The 23776-nt window shown below is 38.0% G+C and overlaps 2 protein-coding genes and 1 long non-coding RNA gene across 3 annotated transcripts; 2 read left to right on the forward strand and 1 right to left on the reverse strand.

The window, feature by feature from the left end:
• Nucleotides 1-931: 931 nt before the first annotated feature.
• Nucleotides 932-12716, forward strand: LOC131778537 (uncharacterized). Its single transcript, XM_059094958.2, has 12 exons — nt 932-1247; nt 2213-4156; nt 4270-4466; nt 4923-5132; nt 5385-5545; nt 6623-6664; nt 7465-7700; nt 7889-8374; nt 9157-9222; nt 9801-9976; nt 10999-11107; nt 11845-12716. Exons 1-11 carry the CDS (start codon nt 1070-1072, stop codon nt 11101-11103), a joined length of 3801 nt encoding a protein of 1266 aa, XP_058950941.2. The 5' UTR covers nt 932-1069; the 3' UTR covers nt 11104-11107; nt 11845-12716.
• On the reverse strand, nt 7293-16543 carry LOC136280442 (uncharacterized). The gene is made up of 3 exons (XR_010717230.1): nt 16461-16543; nt 13546-13635; nt 7293-7682 (listed from the first exon to the last, which is right to left on the reverse strand). It is a non-coding gene; the product is annotated as an uncharacterized lncRNA (long non-coding RNA).
• LOC131778543 (tetraspanin-33-like) lies at nt 15747-23776 on the forward strand. Its single transcript, XM_059094964.2, has 8 exons — nt 15747-15908; nt 18016-18201; nt 18684-18758; nt 19783-19878; nt 20774-20896; nt 21633-21674; nt 22124-22240; nt 22771-23776. Exons 1-8 carry the CDS (start codon nt 15840-15842, stop codon nt 22900-22902), a joined length of 840 nt encoding a protein of 279 aa, XP_058950947.1. The 5' UTR covers nt 15747-15839; the 3' UTR covers nt 22903-23776.

A 23776-nucleotide genomic window follows, 5' to 3' on the forward strand; every position in this document is an offset into this window, starting at 1 on the left:
TTAAGTTTGCTCATAGAAACGGTTAGTTTCTTTCGGTCGCATTTATCATGAACCTTGATTGCAAAGAATGCTCAATGCAAACAGCTTTAGATTGTTCACAGTACCATCCTGGTTCATTAAATGAGTTATTGTAAGAAAGATAAATATTGGATCTCTCCCTCCACCAGAATAAGCTTTCTCTGGTGTTTCCACAAAAGAGAAAATTAATTTCTTTGAATAATAAATTGCCCTGAGGAATATGGCTCCTCACATGATAATGACCAATATATTTGATGCGCTTCACAGGAGCGACAAAGACGCTCTATTGGTTGAGTGGGTAATCAATTGGCGATGATAGCCGAATAAAAAAAGCTGCTCAGGTTAATGTCCCTTAAACATGTAAAGAATGGTAATGTTCCTAAGTGAATTGATCATCGTGAAGTTATAACAATTCCAAAGTGATATTTTGAATCAGAGAGTAAAGCCCACAAGTTATTTAAGTTATCCAAGTATAAAGTTTTAGTGCAATTATCCTTTTTTTGTTCTCTACTTAAGAACCTTTAGACTAACGTGTCAATCATTTATTACAAAGTCCGCCCTAATAAAAGGACCAGACTTATTTAAACTGATCCGCACGTATTTGAAAAGCCACCCTACTAGTGGATGGAGCAGTTGAGGAAAGCTTAAATTAAAACAGCGGACAAATTTAGTTTTTACTGCATACGAAACGGACACAGACAAAATAAACTACCTTCTACAAAAGTTTTTTAATCTACAAAAGAATCGCTTATAAGCTATTTTGACAGTAGCCAGCCATAACGAATTAATAATTTATTCAAAACAGATCAAAAATTCCCTTGGTTAACAAAACAAGTAGTGCTGTGGACCTGCACTGGTGAGAAACCGACCAATAGCCGAGGCGCTAATTTTTTATTGAACCAACGAGGCCTATTGCCACGTTAAATTAGTAAACTTATCGGATATTCTACGCTCACCAAGAAAGTCCTAAAACCGAGATTGTTTGAAGAAGCTTCTTCATCGTGGCCTTCAATTTCAAATTGGAAGCCTCTAGAAGAAGTCTGGGGTCACAATGACAGACTTGGCGCCGAAAGTACTATTGTTCATCGCATTCCTTTACGTTTACATAGGTGGAATAAGAGGAAGGCCAAACATTTTGGAAGATACGGCAAGAGGGGAAAATCAAAAAACATTTGAAGAAAGTGATCTTCTAAAAAGATCTAAGGCCAAAAGTGGCGGACAAGGCAAAGGTAACAGCTATATGATTGTATATCGCCCAGTGCAATGTGAAAATATATATATATATCTCGTCCCGTGATTTAATTCAAAAAAAGTTTGTTTGTCTCAGGTATATCACAATGAAAAAAAGGAGCATCTATCGCAGTAATTTACTCCATTTGGGATAAAATATTGCCATTTTACTAGTATAGTGAAATTCACCTTGACCAAATAATAACAATGATAATAACGATATATTATTTCTTTGGTCTCTCAAAGGTTTTATCTCATTCGAGATTTCATTTGGAGCAGGGTGCAGTGCAAAAACATATCTACTCCACTTAGTCCCTATTTGTAATTGAAGACAATTTTTCCTCTGGGCGATAAATATTGCTGGCTTTCAAGCTACTTCAAACTTAAGTTTTTTAATCCAAGATTAATGACAACTTAAGCCATGAGCGATGCTGTAAAACTATCGCGGTAAAGCAGTTGTATTCGCAAGCCTAGCTATGGGAAATGCAGTACTAAAATAAACTACGGATCAACCAAACTTCTCGTAGAAGACAGTGCTAACGAAAACAAAACAAATAGAAACGCAATTTCTTTTAACTTGGAAGTATCTTTGACAAGCCAGAGACAATCACACAAGCTAAAAGAATAAACACGGAAAAACTGAATACAGAAGCCACCAGTTAAAAGGGTCGCATGATTTAAAATCATGTTGACATGAAAGGGTGGTTGTTTTAAAAAAATCAGGTTAGGTTTATTGGTTCAGTGATTTCTCATAACACTTTACTGGATCAGTTGCGATGCTTTCTGAAATGTCAGTTAATGGTACGTTTAGGCAAGCCAACTTCAAGGATATACTTTAGCCTTTTTATTTGAAAAAGAAGCAAGCAGTATTTGATAAATGCCGTCAGTTCATTTATGGAATCCAGTAAGAGGAAAAGTAGTTATTTTATGAGTAAGAAATTCTTATCGTCTTTGTTTTCATAAGACCACAAGGAAATCAAGGGAAAGAAAAAGCAAGTCATAGATGCTTACCACCTTGGTCCCTACCATCACGGACACCCTTGGGGTACGGTCTCACAGTGGCCGGGATTTCATTGGGGAGGACATCCATCACGCCATGCAGGATGGACTGGGTATCCGTCCCTCGGAGGATGGCACAAATCTCACATTTCCAAAAAGAGTCCTAAAAAGGCAGCACAAAAAGCATCTTTAAAGCGTCGCATGCTACCAACATTTGCCTTTCCAGCTTATGGATACGCTTACCCGTCTTTAGGGTTTGCTGCGGTGCCATTTACGCCTTCACCTATTCCCTGGGGCCACGCACATTATCGTACCAAAGTCCCCGAGAAATCTTCAATAGGGCATACCAGATCCTCCGTGAAACACACTGAAGCTAACAAGAGATGGTGGCCGGGATATATGGGGGGATGGGGTGGATGGGGATTAGGAAATGAGGGATATCCGGGCTGGGGCGCTTTAGGCGACTGGGGACGTGGTTATGATTTTGGAGGTTTCGGTCATGGATGGGGCATGCTAGGTACTGGCCTTAGTTATCATCCTTTCCTGAGAGCTGAGATCCCCCGAAAGCAGAGCAAGAAAGATAAAGCGGAAAAACGTTGGTGGCCCGGCTACATGGGTGGTTGGGGAGGTTGGGGACTCGGCAACAGTGGTTACCCTGGATGGGGACCATTAGGCGGTTTCTGGGGTCACGGATGGGGTCCGTATGCTTATGGTCATGGGTATGGTTTAGGAATTGGACGTGGTCATGCTTTTCGCTCGGATCTTCCTAGTAGAGACGATAAAGAAGAACAGAGCCCAAAGCGACAACTCATACATGAACCATTTGCAGGTACTGACTTTCCTTGGTCGGGTTATGGACCGTTTGCGGACTACCAATATCCCTATTTCGGTCATAGTCAGTACATTCCTTATCCTTTTTCACTATATGGGGATTCAATACCATTTTACGGGTTTGGCCCATCTCCGGTCTTAGGATATGGCTTCCCTGGAGACCATGGGTTTTTTAAGTCAAAGATTCCAGAAGGAAAATCTAAAAAAATGCAAAAAGAACTAAAAAAGGAAGAGAAAGCTACTGGTAGACACTTTGTAAATAATTTTCACCCAGGTCGAATGGGATGGGGAGGAGCACTATACTCCGGTAATGGTTACCACGCCGCCTTTCCCTTGTTAGGTGCTCATACGTATGGCCTGTATGGTGCAGGGTTTTACGGAACATATGGTCCTCCTTATGGGGCGTTTGGTCCTTACTCTAGATCAGGCATTCCTGGCAGTTCGAAGGAAAATCCTCAGAGTAGGCAAGTGATAAACTATAATCCAGGATGCTGTGGATGGGGTGGATGTGTCTACCCCGGTTGTGGTTATATTGGTGGATGGACCTGGCCTCTTCCATGCCATTTCCGTCACTGTGGCTGTGGCTGCCCATGCTGGACGCGATCCAAAACTCCCAGGAAGCAATCAATGAAAGAAGAAAAAGGGAAGTCTAGACAGGACATAGAAAGCCCAGTAGAAGAGGAAAGCGAAAATGGTAAAGAAGATCCGCGAACACGTCCACATCTGGAAGGCGCCGACCTACTAAACTCAGAAATGCAGAGCCTGGCTATGGGATTTCCAGGAATTGAGAAACTTCAAACACCTATGGGATCATCAAGTAACCCAGGAGTCCAAGGTTTTAACGATCAGGAAATAGATGCGAATGGAGAACACTCGTCCCCTGAACCAGCGGAGGCAAGTGAAAGTATGGCTGGTATGAATCCTTTCGAAGGGGCAAATGCCCTCAGAGCAGCTGCGATGGGCAGCATGGGGGAGCAACAGGATGGCCAACAGCAGACAGCCGAAGATTTAATGTCCACATTCAGCACGAGTCCATCAAATGAGGGCGAAGCACCCGTTGAAGCCTTTGGTGAAACAGGTGAGCTAATAACGTGAGACGAAATGTGAGATTGTGGTCGGGTGATACATATTTAAGAATGACTGAGCTGGTTAACTTCCTTTTGAAAAATTTTCATATCATGCTTCATTAAGGAAATCCAAACATGTATCCTACCGAAGCGGAGGAGCAAGCCACGGAAGCAGCCTCTCGAAGAGCTGATATTCCCGGTGAGATGGAGAAAGAACTAATCAAGAAGCAGGCTGTGGCATATCCATACCACTACCTCTACCCTGGATTTACGATGGCTCACGGAGTCAATCCATACTACCATTACACCCCACTTAATTATGTAAGACACGCCTTTATGACTTCTGTTTACTTTCGTAAAAGCACTCGCATTAAATTTTGGGTAATTCACGAGGGATATGCGAGAAATAACCCCATAAACGTTGTTTTGCAGTCGTATTATAATCCTGTGTTGCTCAAAGAATGGACTACTTCATTCCCTAATAGTATATAAATTTTGACCTTTTGCCTCAGAGAAGGCGACAGTAATGGTTACTCGTAAGTTTTTCGTCATATAGCTGCTGCCTTAATATGATGCCTTAAAAAGAGAAGACTAGAATACATTCCACTTAAGACCTTGAACTTATATTTCATTGGAATACTGCCCACACATGTTCCATGCCCCATACGAAGTTCCCATGAGCCTTCGGGAGTAATTAAAAAAAATCTGTCACTCCTCTGACTAAGTACGCCAGCATTCAAACATGACTTGTTTTCTTGATGTTTATTCTGTATCTAGCCCCAACACGTGATGGCTTACCCTTCCACATATCCATTGGCTAATACTTACGCGCCACTTTATCCTGCGGCCCATGCTGGTCTTATCCCACAAGCGCAAGAATTGCCATTACATGATCGTCCCTCTCATTCCATCCACGTTGGAGCCCCTAATGTCAACGTCGATGTCCACACAACACGTGAACATGTTGCTCCCAGTCCCGAGAAAGCGGTAAGCTGTTACTTTTGTACATGATGCAGTAGATCGTTTTTTTTCCATTTTCTCAGTAGCTACATTTGAGCCAGTTAAACGATGACTGCGAATCAGTTTTGATTAGGATAGAGCTAAAAGACTCTGAGAAACGATTAAAATTTGACAAATAATCTTAATTTTGTCAAAAACTGTTCTATATCCGTTTAAAGAACAACGTAGTCAGGTTTTCGTAGAGAAATGTCACCATTCTGTTTCAACTTTTGCTTTCAGAAAAGTGGCAAGCTGAAACAATTGTTTGGAGAGTTCTCGACGAAGTTAAAACCTAAGAGCAGACATCACCAATCATCCCATGGAAAGAAAGTTATGAAAAGGCAGATATCGCCGTTATTGTCTCCAATCATGAGCCGACCGATGGGATTGTCACCTCTTAGGTCCTCAACTAAAATTACATTAAAGTAGCTATCAATTTGATAACGAATCCAATCAACTGCGTCATCGAAAATAGACAAAAAAATGCAGATAAGCAATAAAACTGAGATGTTTCCAATACATAACCCAATAGCAAAGTAAACCAAGATGCAATTCTTGATGAGTTGTTACCACTTTGTTGCATGATCGACGTTCATGATATTTTGTAGTAAAATTAAATTCCTTTGAAATGCCTTTAAGTCTGATATTTTTATAGAGAGCAGCACGTAAAAGTTTTCGATTAGAGGCATGTGTTTCGGCAAGCTTGAAAAATTCGCATGACACATTCTTAAATAATTACCAATACCTTTTGACACATATTTTACATTGCGAGAAAAGGAATGCCGAATGCCGTTTTGAGTCGAAAACCTTTACAAAGAGTACAAGTCGCGGAAGTAAACTTGCTCCTCTCAATTCTGTAAAAAAACAATGGGCCATTCCGTTCTGCGCCCTTGTCCTGAATACTTTTTAAACGGCAAGCAGCTACCATCCCTTTCTCAAGGCTTACGCACTGCATGCAGCATTCCATTTCTCGCCGAAATACGCATGCTTTTTTGGGGTCAAACACTGGTGCACATGAAGTATCAGTGTTATGAAATCATCATCAAACAATGAAAGAAGGATGCATTTTACATTCATTGATTTCCAGTAGAACAAAAAAAGCGTGGTAAATATTCAAACAATGATTGGCCACTTGCGTTTTCGGTTGCTAAAGATGAGTACTTCGGTATTCAACGTCAGTTTAACTTTATACTTCAGTGAAATTGATATGAATAACTAAATTTAAATGATCCATTCCGGCTTTTTTTTTCACAAATCGCTCGGCACTGACCACAGATGTTGATTAGAAATGACCGATTTGAATTGGCCAAGTTCTTACATTAAAGAATGAATGTGCCTAAGAAGAAACTAATTAGAGTTAAAATAATTGAAAGCCATAGATATATTTTAATGGCATAGTCTTCAAGCTGCACCAGTGTTTGACTCAAAAGTATTTGATCAATCATGAATTATTCCTCACCCGGATCCTTTCATTATAGATACCCAGTATCCAATCCGCAGCCGGGCCTCACGGGAGCAAGGTAGGTTGTTTTGCTACAGCGTCAAACCTAGCCTGTTTCTCTATTTCATGATGCCCTTTGTTAGCTGGTATCAAGAACTAAGAAACTACCAATCACTTAAACCCACACGTCAGTCATCTCCCAGACTACTGAAATATCACCATCAATTAACAATCAATCCGTCAGTCTTACAGCCAATTAATCAATCACCGCCTCGATCAGTCAGCCAATGATACATTTGATAAATTCCATCGCTCATTTGATGATTTAATAATTTATTAATGTTTCGAAGGACAAGATAAATTCATGAAGATAATTTTGTCAGAATGTTACATGTGCTATAATCTTGTATACAAATACCTGTAAGTTTCCAAGTTTCCAGAATGTTACATGTGCTATAATCTTGTATACAAATACCTGTAAGTTTCCAAGTCAGTATTCGCATATGTAAAACCTGAATTTCTGAAGAATTCGTATGCGTTTTTACGAAAAACTTTTGTCAAAATGAAACTCACAGCTTATTTTGATGAGCCTCCTCCATATATCAAAGACTGTTTTATCCTCAACTGTTATAGAGTTCTCTTAATGATCAACACCAGCGTATAATCAATTATTACTTTTATTCAAAACTTTCTATCCCTTTCTTCTCTTTCTCTCCGTCTTTGGGATAGTTGATACGATATCTTAAAAAGAATACAATTCATTACAGATAACAGTAAAATACAGCTTGATAATTTCTGTGGATCATTATTTCATTCAAAGTACCTCTTTTGAAAGGAAAACAGTCTTTTAGTATTAATTTTTAATACTGTATTCTATAGGATGTTTCCGTCTTTACAACCAGCACAACCATTCGACATCAGGGCCATGAGTCGCTCCGGCCTACCTGCAATGTCGTCACCAGCCATGGGTATGTCTCCATTGGGTTTTTCAGCTTCTAGAGCTCCTCAGATGCGCTCTGCTTTGACGCCGTCTCAAATGGCCTTTTCTCGACAACTGTCAAGTGTTACTGGCATCAGCATTCCAATTGCTGCACAGCCTGGAATGGGAATAGTAGGTAAGTTAAATGCATATGGATGGGTTATATTCAACACCAAGCTACCAGAAAAAAAAATCGTCTTCAATTTACATAGAAGGCCAACGGACTCAGTGGCTGTCGAGCAGAAGGGTAGACACCAAGAGTTTAATGGGCATTAACTAAGAACTTTATGGATAAACTGACTAAAATTTTTCTTCTCTCGACAGGGATGGCTTCAAGGAAGAAACGATCACCGTCTAAGAAACCTTCGAAGAAGAAAGATAAAACCACAAAAAGACAGTTTTTGGCGGCTATGCCTCAAACACTCTCCTCTGGAGGTTTGCCATGGTTGAGTTCACCAGAATCACCGTTTTCAGGTGCTGCTTTTCCATCATTGCCTTATGCACAGCCTCAACAACCGTTGAGTTTTAAGCAACCCATGATGCCAGCCATTCGCTCCAGGATGGCTCCTACTGGTCTAACAACATTGAGAATGGCAGGCTTGCAGGCGAATCGTATGCCAATGATGTTATCACCCTTCAGCGGCTTCCCATCTCCCCAAAATAACCCTTTCTTCAAGGTACCTCAATTTCAGAGCGCTAATTTTTTCAGTGGTTCACCAAATGGTCCTTGGGCTCCAAGTGCCCCAATGAGAGAACCCATGTCAGAAATGCCAAATGCTCCAATGAGAGAACCTATATCCGAAACGCCAGGTATGGGTGAAAAGATGTCAATGAAAGATATGGCTTTACTTACGTGTTAACCACTACGAATTGCTAATTTTTTATCATTTGGTTCAGAGATTTAATCAAATTTGGTATCATTTGGATGTTATATTTAAACAAATGAAAATTGGTTCAAGTTTCTATTTTTTACTGCCAATATTGATATCTAAAGCTAGTGTGAATCCATCCTTCCCTGTTGACTAACAGCGCGTCTGACCGTTAAGGTTTGTTACCTCTCGACATCTCGCATAAACAGAAACATTTTAGCGAAGCTTATAAGGGGAAGGTAAAGCAACGTAATGAAAATTTGTCCTTAGAAAAATAAAATATGATCTATCCAATAGAACGTAATTTAGAGTTCTTTCGGTAAAAAGATAATTTCGCGGCAGTTAAATCATTTTAAATCAAAATTAGCGGCTAAATTCAGTTCGTTTAAATTCACTCAGCAGCGAGACCCTATCTCGAAACAAAAATCTGAAATTCTGGGAAAATTTATTTCCGAAACCGTCCCCAAAAGCTGTTTAACGGGAATTTTCTATAACATTAACCTATAATAACGACTGCCATTCCACGCCCACCATTTAAAACTTCAATCTTTTGGTCAACAAAATTGAATTGGTTCCACTGCGAAGAGGGAAAGTTGGTTTTGGAGCGCTTTGATTTTAGTTGGTAGGCGTCTCGGTAATCTGTTTCCAGCCACCTTCGGCTATGTTACTGAGTCACGACACAAATCATTAAGGCTACGATGGTTTTCTCTGTGATTGGCACAGGCTTTTCACAGTTTGCAGAGCGAAGGCCAGAGCCCATGATACCAGAAACGCAGCAAATGAACGGAGGTACTGAAATATTTTTTTTTTTATAAGTGGAGACTCTCTCGCCAACACCTTGTTACGTAATACTTGTGTGAAGTGGCTGATCGAGTTTTGTTGCTCATGTTTTAGAGAACAAATATTAAAATGATCATGGTAACTCCAGCAATCCAGATAACGTAATAATAATCATATAATTAAGAACAAAAGTCGAACTATTGTAGGATGCAGACACCACTTTAGTTTATTCTAATTGACCATTGGCGCAGAAATTGAAACTAGCTGAGAATCAGGCAGTTACCGCCAAAATCACAGCCAAGATACATACAGGGACATTTTGAGAACATTATGAGTCACCCCTTGGCAAATTCGCGCCTTACTCGGTTTTCGTGTCATTATTATCGTTAATACCATCATCATCATCGTTATCATTATTCTTATCATTATCACTATCGTCATTACTATTATCCTAATTATCACTTTTATCACCATTATTTGTTCTTGTGCCTAATTCTTGAGCCAATACTGTTTTTCAAATTCAGTGAAAAGTTGTTTAGCTTACTTTACCCCTTAATCATACTTATGGATTTTTTTTTGTTCTACAGAGCAATTTGCAGGTTTTAATCCATCTAGCTTCGGTCTCAGTGAGCCACAACCACCGGCCATGTTTTCCCAAGAGGGACCCGGATCAGAAGGGCCGCAACTTCCTATGGTGCCTCAGAAAGAGATGGCATCATTTTTCCAAGTCCCTGGAGAAGGAGCAATGACGGAATCGCCTACTGTAAGAGAGTGGTGTATACCTTAACTTTACCACAGCCTAGTGAACCTGTGTCAACTCGAGCTAGAAATGTCATCTGGATACAGAATTTTATGAAATACTTGGCAAGCAAAGACTTGTTAAAAGCAAAGCGCAAATATGAAGCCTTGTATACAAGTTTTCCCCGTCTTTCCAACACTCTCAGCCATGCCAGTGGTTTTGATATCAAATTTTAAACCTACAGGCCAGGAATCGTTAGATTTCTTGTTAATGGCTCATAGTTAACTCTTAAAGATGTCCACTAGATCTTTAAGTCCTATTTTTACTAGGATCCTTGATGGCGTTTTTTAAGAAGTCATAATTTACCTTTACTACATCCATTTTGAAATCACTGGTGATCCTTGTAATCTGATTGGCTCTCATTGGTGCTATTTATCAACGAATCGCGCCATTTTTTGCTCTAAATCGCATCTATTTCCCAGCCAATGAGTACCCTCTACTAAAATACAACAACAAATTGCAGGTTTAGAGAAACAAATCAAATCACAGGAAAAGGAAAAAAATGGTAACTTTCTAAAAACCAGCTTACTACTGGATCAACAAAGCACTTGTTACGACCAAAAAATCCTATATCTGAGCGACTAAATTTGGCGATTTCAAAATGGATGTAATAAAACGGTATCTCAACTTCGTGTTGTGCGATTTTTGTCTGAAATCGTAGTTACTTGTGATTTGAAATCACGCATATGATTTCAGACCAAATTGCACTACACTCAGTCAATTATCACTAAATCGATAGCACCATACCCTTATAACATTTTTTAAAAGTATATTTCAAGTTTTTGCCCAATATTGTAGCTTTTATATTTATATTGTACGACAGCCTCCGGTTGCGATTTATACGTTCATTTGAATATCTTATAACTGATTTCTCCTATCTATCCATCCTCTGTATCTGGCTGGTTTGCAGCGTGAATATTGTGGATGTTCACTGTCGTAATATCAAACCTCTCTCACTTGCACCATTTCATTTCATTTATTTCCAGTTCAACATGCAACCTGGTCTTGCTGCTTTGAAGAAATCTTCTGTTCCAGACAAAAAGAATATCAAAGGAAAATCTTCCAAATCTCGGAGACAAATTACTTTATAAACAGGTGATATTTCATTGTTGATACATAACGTTTGACCAGTGGCTGGTGGGAAGAGCAGTTTGTGCATGGACGATCCCGATTTAATTCTTTTAAACCCTAAGAGTGACCAGAATCTAATTTCTCCTTACACTAATTACTCATGAGGTGTCATTAAGGTCGTGAAAATAAAGGGAATGATCGCCAACATAAGAAGCTTTGGTTAATAAAACAATTCTCCTTGTCAGCACCAAAGTAAATAATGGAGAGGAGTACGAAGAATATGGATACTGATGTTAGGGTTTAAAGTGTTAGCATTATTAAGGACTACACTATCATTTCAAACATATACAAGAGGGGTTTCTCGTATCCTGACAAAAATTACGAACTGTGTTTTTATTATATCATTTGCAAGAAGTTGTCATAAGCTTATATTATTCAAACGTGTTGTGAGTATGAGCATAAAAAGATAAAGATATATATCATGCCTCACGATAAATTATTCCGCTTAGTCGAGCTCGATGCAACTCAATTAACTCAGATAACAATTTTCGTGTTCAGGCCTAAGACCAGAATTTCTACATAAACATGCAATTTAAGGAAGACGTTGTCACCACCTATCTTACGTGTAGCCGTACCCTTCCGATTATCCTTGAAGGGCGTGGTACGGCTACACGTAGGCAAGTCACAACTAAGGTCATGTTTGACTCAATTTTATTTCCTTACATGTCACTGATCTCTCTTCCTTTCTGATTTCATTAAAGATAAATCAAAGAGGTCACATAATTTCACGGAAGCTCATTGTTGCTGTTGTGGGTAGTAAAGATCAGAGAGATGGAGATCCCGTGATAACTTTTTGTGGATAAGACTGAAACTTGATTTTCGTTTATCTAATTATTCGGCAGTTCTTAGTTATGCAGTGGCAGAGGTTTTCAACATGCAAGGAACCCTGAAATGGTGATCTATATCTACGGTTGCGATTATCGCCGCCAACTGCCTTCCCTCCAAAGTCTAAATACACAGACGAAATTATAACCTTCTTCGCGAGACAGTGAACATTTTTAGGTTCTGATTTTCTATTGAAAGATTAGAACATATTAACAGGTCAAAAAAAATTTTAGTTTTATGTTTAGGTAGTTGAATAGTGCCGATGGTAGATCATAAAATTATCTTAATGTTTTCCTGGGCAATTTTGAAGAAAACACAAAATAAACTAAAAGCTATGATTTTCTGACTGCTCTATAATAAGCTTCAACAAATTTTTGTGTGGAAAAGCACCCTTCCTCGATCAAAACTCTGCGTAAACTGTCCTATTGCACCATCTAATTTACAAGCATGACCCGGACGCTGTCCCATAAAATTGGGCTGGTGATAGCCAATCACAGTTTAGGATTTTGTCACAATCCTACTCGCTTGTAAAGATGGAAAGAAACTGGACAATTACCACGTAGCAGCAGATGGTTCACCATGATTATTTATGCCAGTTTATGTGGAATCATGGGCCTTAATTTCACGTAACAAATGCTTGTGTGGGATTATTTGCTAATGGCGAGTTGCATTCAAACATAATGTGCGCGAATGTTTCGTTAGGAATATCTTAGGGTGTTCTTCCAACAGTTGGAATAAAACATGGTTTATTAAGTGTGGAGGAGATTTTCCCTTGATTCCTCTGACATGTTCACGAACTATGTGTGTTTCATTTATTCCGGATCTTTGATATGGACGATGCTAACTATAACCAGCTGTAACGGAAGCAAACAGGAGAGCCTGGCGGACGTGTATCTGACGAACCTGAGAACTGTACCATCATTTGAGAAAAAGTAATAATTATAACCGAGTATTCTGTCCAAGGCGGCGAAAAAAATTTCGTTTCTTCCTGACGCTCAGCCGGTGTTTGTATGAAACAAATGTGTCACGTTAAGCCGCGTATCCTCTGCACATTTGGTTCTGAAGCTCAGTACTATAACATCACAGTTGCAGGTTCGCTGATCGTCAATTTGATTCGATTTTGCTATGTTTGGAGGAAGGCATTGCTCCGTTTCAGTCAAATAGATGAAAGTCTTAAGACCTGTCGATCGTGTGCTTCTCTGTATTAGGTATTTGCGATACTCAAAATCGTAATTGTTACCGGTGTTGGTGATATTAGATGACTCAACGTCCACACTTTCGCAAAATTCTCCCTCGTAACCTGAGGAGAAGTTTTCTTGGACATACAAGACCCAAACTAGAAGGGAGAAGAGACTAAAATCGGTAATAAACAATTAAAAATTTTACACATTCATTTCTGTCTCTGCAAAAGTGGCCCTAATAATTTTGAAGGTTATCCTATTCAGGTTGGTAAGCAAATACAAATTCAAGGTCGTTCATCCGATAGTACACGTTGACACGGCAATTTCAACCTTCCTGTGATGAATCTTCTGACAATTTCGAGTTGTTTAATACAATACAAAAGATTTATCTTGTACCTTAACAATTAAGGCGATGCAGGTCAATATGAGTGTTCCAGACCTTACACACTTGTTCTTGTGATGCCATCAAGTTATCATCATTATCATCTAATACAAATGATAAGTGAATATCGATTAAGTTGTCTTTCTAAAATAGCTAGTCGTTTGCGTCTCAATTACTTACGCAGATGTTTCAAACGCTGTTGGAAGATTCCAGTTAAAAGCGTTAATTATGATTCCTTAGAGTTCTTAGGCAGATCAATGGCGCTAAATTTAAGTATCAATTTGGTAGCGTTATAACTTTACCTGCCTCCATCACTTGTGTCATTCGTGAATACAGCAGTTGTCACGAACCGGATATATAAATTTACCAAACTCAAATCTGTTGGCTCTAGCGTTGATATTTAAATTATATTTCCAATTTAAATGATAAGAATAGATGGTTTTGGGCTAAAACAGCAGAGAGAGTGAAGGCTGCTTAGGTATAACGATTGCGGAATAAATCAAGCACCAAACTTCGATCAAATTTTCGTTCGGTCCTGGTTGTTACGAGTGATAAGATATAATATTCCTATCTTTCAGTACGAGACTGACTGATTTACAGATTGCAGTTAAATTTTATCCCAGTTCATCGCGTAACATAGACACAACGCGCGCTACTATGGGTCAAAAATCTGTTGCATATTTGCCTTTTCAATGTTGAAAGACAAAATTGGCATCAAGCAAGAATTTTCTGTATAAGCGTTTTTAACTTGTTTGTGTTGGAAAATGAATGGAAATAGCATATTTGCATAAACCATTCAGTTAAAAAAAAAAACAGAAAAAAAACAAAAAAAACCCTAACCCTAAGCAATATTATAAGCTGGTTAATCGTTTCCTATTTCTTTGGCGGTCTTACTTTGTAGGTAGAGTAGGTAATTCTGAATTTTTAATTTCAGCACTTAAAACACCTCTTCTTGAAGGTGGAGTAAACGACTTGTACTTTTCATCTTCCGCACTGAATTTATAGTAAGTTACTAATATGAACTGCTGATAGCTCCTCTGCGGGCGGCACCTTGGGTAAACCTTGCTTATTCGAATTCACTGTTTATTCTGTTGTTATTTAACAATAGTCAAGGGCTATTTTCACTTTAGTTATCTTTCTGAGTGTAATTCTAATCTCGGCAATGCGTTCTTTGTAACATTTACGTTATCAATCTCTGGTTTTTGTTTTGCCTGATCTTAACCGCAATAGTATGAAATTTTAGGTAGAAGCTCGTTTTGGAAAGAGTCAGCAAACCGAAGGTACACATACTTAGTATGTGGGATCTGTTTCACTTGACTTAACATGATTCGTAAGTTTAGTTTAGTGAGAGATAATGAAGTTGGTCAAAGATTGGCAGCTTGATAGCAGTCACCTTTCTAAGCTTAAGACCAACATTTCCCTCGTAAGAGTAGTGCCAGAACCTGAGCTAGCGATTTGTAAAAGGAATAAAGAAAAGTTTACACTACACAAGGAGTGTTAGAAAGTACCTCTAACAATACTCATAGAAACTGGAACATCTTCCCGTCCTGTGAAATGGCGCCACACGGGCCAAATCCCCAGGTTTTAATTTAGTAATGGCTCCTGGTTAACCCCTTTGTTTTGTAGGGCGCAAAAAATTAACAAGGCTAAAGGAATTATTTTTAGAAATAAGATTGATACACAGATAGCCTTTTGATAAATATTTGCATTAAGAGCGGCCGGTTCCTTTTAAAAACTTTCCGTACAGATTATCAGATCGCAGTCGCAGTGGTAGTCCAGTTCCGGCCACGAAAATCACCTTTTCTCCATCCGAATTGAAGTATTCTTCAGTAGCACTTTATAGTGTGTGTGTTTATCATGCGTATTGTTATTTCTCGTTAATTTCTTTGCAATTGCTGTTCAGTTTCTCCGAGCCATTGCTTTCGTTCAACGATAAATTGATTACAGTATTCGCATTTTTTTTTTGACAGTTTTCATGAGAATCAGCGATTTGATCGTACGATAAGATTAAATTTATCATTCCCTCTGACAAACTTCACTACTAGTTGCGCCATAAAAGCTGTGCTCATGGTCTATTAGCTCGTAAACCGATAGAAAGTGTGGCTTGCTATTTGTTCCCGTGCGCAAACGTCACGAGTAGGTCGCAACCGTTGGGAGTCTGAAACTAGAATGCGAAAAATATTATGCAAATATTTGCAAATCTAAGCGTCTCTTTACAAACGCAGCACCACACCGAAGCGTTAATAAGAATAAGTTAAGCTGTAACCGAAAGTATACCATCAAATATCTGTGGTCTCTTATTGCAAATATGGCGGAAGAAGGAAAAGTTAGTAGATGTCTAAAGTACACCCTGTTTGTGTTCAACTTACTCTACTGGGTACGTAGCTGAAATTTTGCGGCATATTGTATTCTTGTAGCGACATATCTAGTATCGATCTAGTATTCCATGCGTGATTTTCCTTTATCGACCATATGTTGACAGCTTGTCGGTAGTGATTTCTGGTCCTTAAAGCGCTGATATGTTTTAAGATAGTTAATTCGAGTGTTATAAGACCTCTAGTCGGGCTTGGCTTATGCCTAGACGTCAAATAGATAACTATTTAAGTTGAATTCGTACCTATAAATGTCCCACCACCACTTGTACCTCAGATCGGAGCGGGAATGCAACATTTTGTGAGAGGTGATTAACGTCAACAACAGAAGTATGTATACTTCTGCCGAAAGCTACTGGTTAAGTTTCTTCATCCGTTTAGATTTCTTGGAGCTCAGGCCTTTTATTTTGAGAGTTGAATCAACTTTCTCTCAAACCATTTTAGCGCATGCAAGGATGGCTAAATTCGTGATATGAAGTGCTGCGGTTTTCTATCTACAAATCGAGAACACTGTATTTTGCTTCTGAGTAGGATCTATCTAGGAATGAGACACGCACCTTTTGATGTAACGTGTAGGTATTCTATCAGATAATGCGAAAATCCACTGATGTGAAAGATTCCAGCAAGTTTTAGATGTAACTGTTTTACAAATAACATTGGTGCACATGCAAATATGTTGATGATATTGCACGGCGCTGAGGTCATGACTTATTTTAAGTTCAAGTAAACCTTTCTTTCGAGTCAGCAGAGATGTTTAGTATATTGTGCAGCGTATATGTTTTCACTTGACGGGTTTCCACATTTTATGCATACAAATTTTCTTTACAGAATGTTTTATTGGTTGTGTTCAGTCTACATTTACCTCACTAACACTTTTTTAATAAAATAACAGAGATACTACAAGCACTCTGATCGGTCAAAACCCGTCAATTATTGCACTGGTAAACCCATAGAAATTGAAGTTTATTTAATATTATTATTTTTAATTGCTTTTGCTATGAAGGTGCGGGACACACAAAAGAGCAAGGCTCCAAATTAATTGTGCCCTTAAGAGAAGCACTGTGAAAGTAAAGCATCTTGCTCAAGAACACAACAGGTTGTCCTAGCCAGGTCTTGAACCAAGGCCACTCAACCTGTAGTCCAGTGCACTGACCAGTAGACCACTGTGCCTCTACTTTTTAAGAGAAATAGAGTGGCAGTGCACTTTCTAGTGGTTTACTGGTGTAATGACCCACTTGGGGTGTAAGGAAAACACTAAAAGAGTTGTAAATCACTCACATTCAGTAAGACAAAATATGTCAATTAATACATGTACACTGTACTTTACTTCCCCAGCAACAAAGCAAAGTACTTTCTTTAAAAACAATTGTAAAGTTTTTGATCTTCAATTTAGTTTCTCAGATTCTGACACTTTGACCTCCAAGACAGGGTGTGAAATTGATTTTTTTTTCTGATAGCCTCTTGGTTCCTAAATTTTTCAAAGTGGTAGCCAATTCAAAAATAGTTGGTCACCATTTTTAAAGATAAACAAAACCCTTTTTTTTATGCTGTCAGCATTCTAGATAGACCCCCCAAATTAAGTTCTACAAAGTTCTACAAAGTGGACACTAGGATTGATGATATACAACATTAAAGCTTATAACTAAATCCAAGATGGCGTCTAGTCATCGATCAAGATGCATGTGCCGTGTTTTGGAAACAAATTTAATGAGGAAGTTTGCCGCGGATTTATCTTTGCAAATCTTTGTAATTCACTATATCTCTAGGTGTGGTTCTCATGAAGCATCCTAGTTGCCAATTTGGCGACTACTTTTGAGGATTTGGTCGCCAAAATGAAAAATTTAGTTGCATTGGCACCTGTACTAGGTGCAATTTCATGCCCTGCAAGAGCAACAAATATCTAATTTTTACCTTACCATATCACCCTTAAATCGCACATTAAGGTCAATAGAATAAAAGAAGGATCACCAACCAAAGAAGTTCACCATTGATTATGAAATTCTCCTTGTCAGCACTTAAGAAAATATATAAGAAACAATATGGAGAATAACATGTATGCTGATGTTAGGGTGTAAAGGGTTTATTGCTTTATTTCTTTGCTGTTATTTGTAGGGTATTGGTGGTGTCATGATGGGCGTTGGCTTCTGGGCAGTGACACAAAAGAGTGATTACAAAGAATTCTCCAGCATTTCGACAGATCCAGCCGCTGTCATGATAGCTGTTGGTTTTTTCATCTTCTTCATTTCCTTCTTTGGCACAGTTGGTGCTCTAAGGGAGAACATCTGCTTTCTCAGAACTGTGAGCTCATTTTATGTTGCATTTTAGGTTCACACATTGACAGTAGTCTACATTCCTTATAGTACAGTATATCATTTTTTTTATCTTCATGCACTTGGAAGATATGATTAAAGTACTAAACATGTACTACATGTATTTTGGTCCCCTTAAAATGTATCTTTGGGCTGCACTGTACACTACATCTGTTGCTTTTGTACTACCATCCCATTTGGACTCAGTGTCATTCATATAACAGCTAAACATGACCTTGCACATGTGCATGGACAGTTTACAAATGAACTTTTGTATTAAGATGGTGGGTACATTTGCATGCAAGTTAATGGTGTAGGTTTCCATGAACATTTTCATTTTTTTCTTGCGTTTTCTACGTTATGTACTTGTACACCACAGTGGTGATTACTTATCATAGAGGTGATAGGATTCACTTTTGCATAAACATGTGCCACTGTTAACTTTGATTTTTTTCTTTTGTCTTTTTTTAGTACATGATTGTCATGATAATCATTGTCATTTTGGAAGTGATAGCAGGACTGCTTGCTTTTGCATTTTGGCCAGAGGTAATTGTAATTTTATTATTGATTTTTGGGGGTTTGCTTCAATGTGAGTGTATTTCACGAGTTTTTGGTGCAAGTGATGTTTATAAAGTTTTCATCACTACGTGAGCGGCAGACAAGTGTCATTTGAAAACCTTTGAAAGCTCATCACTGATCATACATTAAATTATGATATTTATACCCAGTTCATGCAGTTTTTTTGTTCATTTTATTCTAGATAAAGATCACTTAAAGTGCAAACGCTACATTTTCTCTTCCCCCCATGCAAATGACTTGATTCACTTTCCAGTTTTATTGATATCAAATGAACATGGTTTCTCTTGAATTAATATTTTTGGAAAAAAATCCTCATTTTTAGTTCTCTTTGAGAAAAAAAAGAGTGTAATTCAGTGAAATCCTGTCTTACAATCTATATCCTTTTTAAGCTCACCATGTTGACCAGCCTGTTGAGAGCAGACCATGTCACGCGGAATGCATTTCATGGAATTTTTATTGCACCATGTAAATATATACTTACCAATATAAGTGCAACCTGTGTCCATTTTTGTATATTGACCCTTTAAGCCCCAATAGTGACCAGCATCTAATTTCAGATTGCGAGAATGAGTGAAGTGAATTTACCAAAGATGAAATGTCTTGATCTTTGAACAAATTCTCTCAATCAGTAAAATGAAAAACATATGGAGTACAGTGATGAGAATATACATGTTGATATCAGGGCATAAAGGTTTAAGAATATGGGAAATTAATCCCTTTTTTAACTAGTACATGTATAGGTATTTACATCATTCAATCTTCTCCTTTGAGATGCTAATCAGTAAAATTTACCACATGTTGCACCTCTTATTACCACCTAAAATTGCCTGGAATTCTTAAGAAGAAGAAGGATTTCTCTAGTCAGGGTTTGAAAATTTCTCTTACCTGTGGTATTTAAAATAAGGGAGAACACTGCTATGATGTGCATTAGATTGCTGACATGAACAATGAATACAAACTGTAATACTAATGTTGATACCTGAAACAACAGGTTCAGAAATCTGTGGACAATCAATTTAAGAAAGCAATTGAGAAGTACAGAGATGATCCTGACCTTCAGAATGCAATTGATGCTGTCCAAGAGGGTGTAAGTATATTCTACTCTTCTTCACATATGTCTGTAAATTTTTGCCCTCTTGGATGCAATACATGAATGAAACTGCACTGCACATTGATAAAATACATGGGGTCTTTCTTCCACTCGGTGATAACCTTGAGAATGAATGTTATTATAGTTTTGATCAGTTCATTCAGCTGTACATGTTCTTTGTGATTAGTCAAAAGCTAGGCCTTGATCCATTGATATTGTGAGGGGTATGTGTTGTAATAAGGTGTAGAAATTTGCTCCTATTTTGCCTTTATTCAAAGTACTTGTGCTTGGTTGTAATAGAATGGTTTTTAGTATCAATATACATGTAAACCTTTTACTCTTTATTTCATATTAGTAATAGCTATTGTAAATGGCAGCTGAATATATTCACATAGAAGTTGGTAGTATAGAGATGTATACTGCTATAATTTATTTTTAGCATTATTGTTTGTGTTTATGATAAGTATTACTGTTAGTAGTGTTTCATTACCAACTGCACAAATAAGAGTACAAATAATTTGCGAATAGAGTGCAAATATCCTGCAACATTGAACAGTTGGTTATTTTTATACTGTAAAAAAACCTGTTCTACTGATTGGCTGCATGCAGTACACTTCTCTATCTGCCTTGCTTTTCCTGCATTATGAGAAATTAGCAGAAAATTAAGCAGTTGGCAAATGAAAAACGTATTAGACATTTTGGTGTGTAGTATTGCCTTGTATTTTTACTGGTTGTTTGTATTTTGACTTGCGCTACAGGCTTGTTAAAATACAGCATAATTAACTCATAAAAATACTTGGCAATAAAACACTCCAAAATGTATTGTTCATATAAGAATATGTCTTAGAATATATGTGTAATACAGTATGATTTGGCTATTTTAATTTGACAGTTCAAGTGTTGTGGAAGCACAGATCTTAATGACTGGAACACCAATCGCTACTTCAGGTGTGGTGGGCCTTCTCCTGAGGAGTGTGGTGTTCCTCATACTTGCTGTGTGCGCCCAGAAGACCAGGTATGGCGAAGTCCAAAAGTAATCATGCCAAATTGTGTTTCAGCAATCCTTCTTATTCCAGAGTAAAATCAATGAAAGACGAATACAAAAAACTGAAAACAGTGTAAGTTTCAAACAGGAAATGTCTCTACAAATTAATGAAATAAAAACAAGCACAATGGCTATGCAGTGTTGCTCTTCCACCCAATGAACTTTGGACAATGTACATAGAACAATATACATTGTCCATGTACACTGTACAGATCCAAGGCAATAGAGAAGGACATGCCTTTTTTTTTTTTTTAAATAATTTTTCATGGGCTATCATTAGTGTCTTCAGGAAACCATTTGTGATAAGAAAAGAGTTAATGGAAAACTTTCATGCCACAATAACTAACAAGCATATTGAGCACAAAATGAAATAATGTACTGTATGCTGTAATGTTTTCCAGCCATTGCAATGGATAAAATGTTAGAAGCTTCTAGATGTGAAAAAAAACTAAATGGCAAGAAAATACTTTTGTTTCTTACATTGTCACTCAGAAATTTTGTTGAAGTTCTTAATAACTTTTCAAACTCCTTTAGAAAACTCAAAAGTCAAAATGGGTCTTGATCCTTGAAGTCATTAAGGATTACCCATTTAGCTTTGACTGATTGTTTTAAGTACTGGTACATGCAATATTTGACTGGTGATATGTACATGCAACTTGTGCTGTATGTAAAATAACAAATGTTTCCTGTTTTGTTCAATTTTCAGAAACCTAACATTCAATGTGGCTGGCATGTTAGAAAGCAGCATGTAAGTATTGTCTTTTGCCACAATTCACAGGGAGGACACTTTCACCCCTCCCACATGTTCCTCTTGTTCGTTGTGTGGTGTAAGTGTGTGTAATAGACCTTTTTGGGGTTGGGGTCTTACAACAATGGGACTGTGCATATCAGGTATAGAGATCTTAGCCCAGAGAGAGAGAGAGAGAGGGAGACTATTAACCTGCGTTTATAGCATGTACACATATTCCCTTAGCATAGAAATGCAAAAAGCACATGTTCTGTAGGTGGGTCATACTGAAAAGAAGAAAACAATAGCCATCAAACTTATTTGGTGTCTTCTTTGTTTTCATAAATGATTTTTCCAGCAAATTGTTAACTGCCAAAAAATAAAATTTCATTAATGGACATTGTTTGAGTCTAGGAATTTTTATGTTGAATGTAATCACGGTCTCTAAATTTACCTCCCTTTTTGTTTAGCGTTTGGCTTTAAAAAATAAAATCCACATAACTGGTTGCCTGGATGCAGTGGGGGAATGGTTCAGGAATCATCTTGTGATTGTTGCTGCAGTTGCTGTGGCTTTTGCCTTCCCTGAGGTAAAAATCTCAAGTTTTGGTGCTAATCTCAATAATGCTTAGTCATGCAGAGTTAATTTATGAATACAAGTTATAAACCTTTACCTCCCAGGGTCTAATTAGTAACTCTCTTCGCACCCTCTGTATTTATCCTAGTCCAATAATGAAGATAATGTGTGTGCTGTGTAAAGAAGATAACACTACCAATGTTAAATTCATTAAATCTTTAACCCAGAGTAGCATCAAACCATGTCTGACCACCAAACTGGTTGGTTTTGTCTTATTCTCATCCTCTCTCTGCGAGATAAGTTTTAAAAATTGTGAGATGTTGATGACTCGCGTCTGCAAAATCCATGGAAAAGGGAAAAGAACTGAGACACATTTTAGCATCCAGGCTCCTCTTCTACAAAATTCAGGGACATCAAAGTTTTGAAATTTGAATGCGTTATATGTATATTTTGTTATGTTTCGTACATAGATTATGCTTGGATTTTTTTATGAATCTACACAGTGCTCTCAACAGATTACATTTTTCTTCTCGTGTGTGACAGGTTGCTGGAATTGTCATGACCCACCTATTCATCGGACAGATTAATGAACAGATTGAATCCTGGAAAAACCCTCCAAGGTACAAGTACAGACCCAGTCAGGATGTGAATGGAAGAAGTGGACCCTTCTACTAACCTCTCCTTCAGTTGATAATAGTTCCGAATCTAATTCTTTGGTAAATGTACACTTAGTTACACGTCGATGAACGAAGCAGATTTCTTATCAATGTTGCCTCTAAAAGTACATGTACTTTTTATTCTTACGTGACACATCCCTTCCATGGACAAGGGAAATTCTTAGTCAGTCACGTTACCTACGACCGCTCAGCTTTTTTTGTGTAAATCACCAAACTGTTTCGCTTTTGTCACTGGTTGCTTGTTTCATTCAGCAGTAACAGGTGTACAGAATGTAAAATGAGCTTCCATGGACTTTGCGTATTGGTCTCCTTTCCAACTTCCAAGCAAAACGATTTCAGAACTTTATCGACAAGTAGTACTTCGTGTGATATTTCATGTTGGCGTCCTCTACTTCATAACTGACTTGTTAAGTCTTGCGCGCGTGTAGCTGTTGAAGTTTTACTCTTGAGTGATTTTGTCCCAACTCGAAGGGTGCAGCCCAGAGGAAACTTTGCATTAAGAGCCGTCTACGTGTAAATTAATGCTAGGTAAAGGGATGATGAGGGAGGGGAGGGAGAAGGTGCAAAAACCTTGCGAAACTATTCCCATGAAACTCTTTCATTTTCATGCAAAGGGTTTTAGTCGGTTTGCATGTCAATTCGTGTACACTACGATATGTCTCTCGCCAACGGGCTTCATCCTCTTGTACTCCAGAGTCTGATTTCTATTCAAGTTAAGTGTGTCTGCTTACGATGGTTAATGTCGGCCTAACAATTTTCTGGCCCTAATTAGACACTTTTTGTAAAAGTTGTAGAGCTGTATAAACTTTCACAAGTAAGCTTTAAACTGAATGCCTCATAGGTCAATTCTAAAACGTAGATAACGGTTAAAA

The sequence above is a fragment of the Pocillopora verrucosa genome, chromosome 1 (assembly GCF_036669915.1).
Source record: "Pocillopora verrucosa isolate sample1 chromosome 1, ASM3666991v2, whole genome shotgun sequence".
Classification (NCBI taxonomy): domain Eukaryota; kingdom Metazoa; phylum Cnidaria; class Anthozoa; order Scleractinia; family Pocilloporidae; genus Pocillopora; species Pocillopora verrucosa.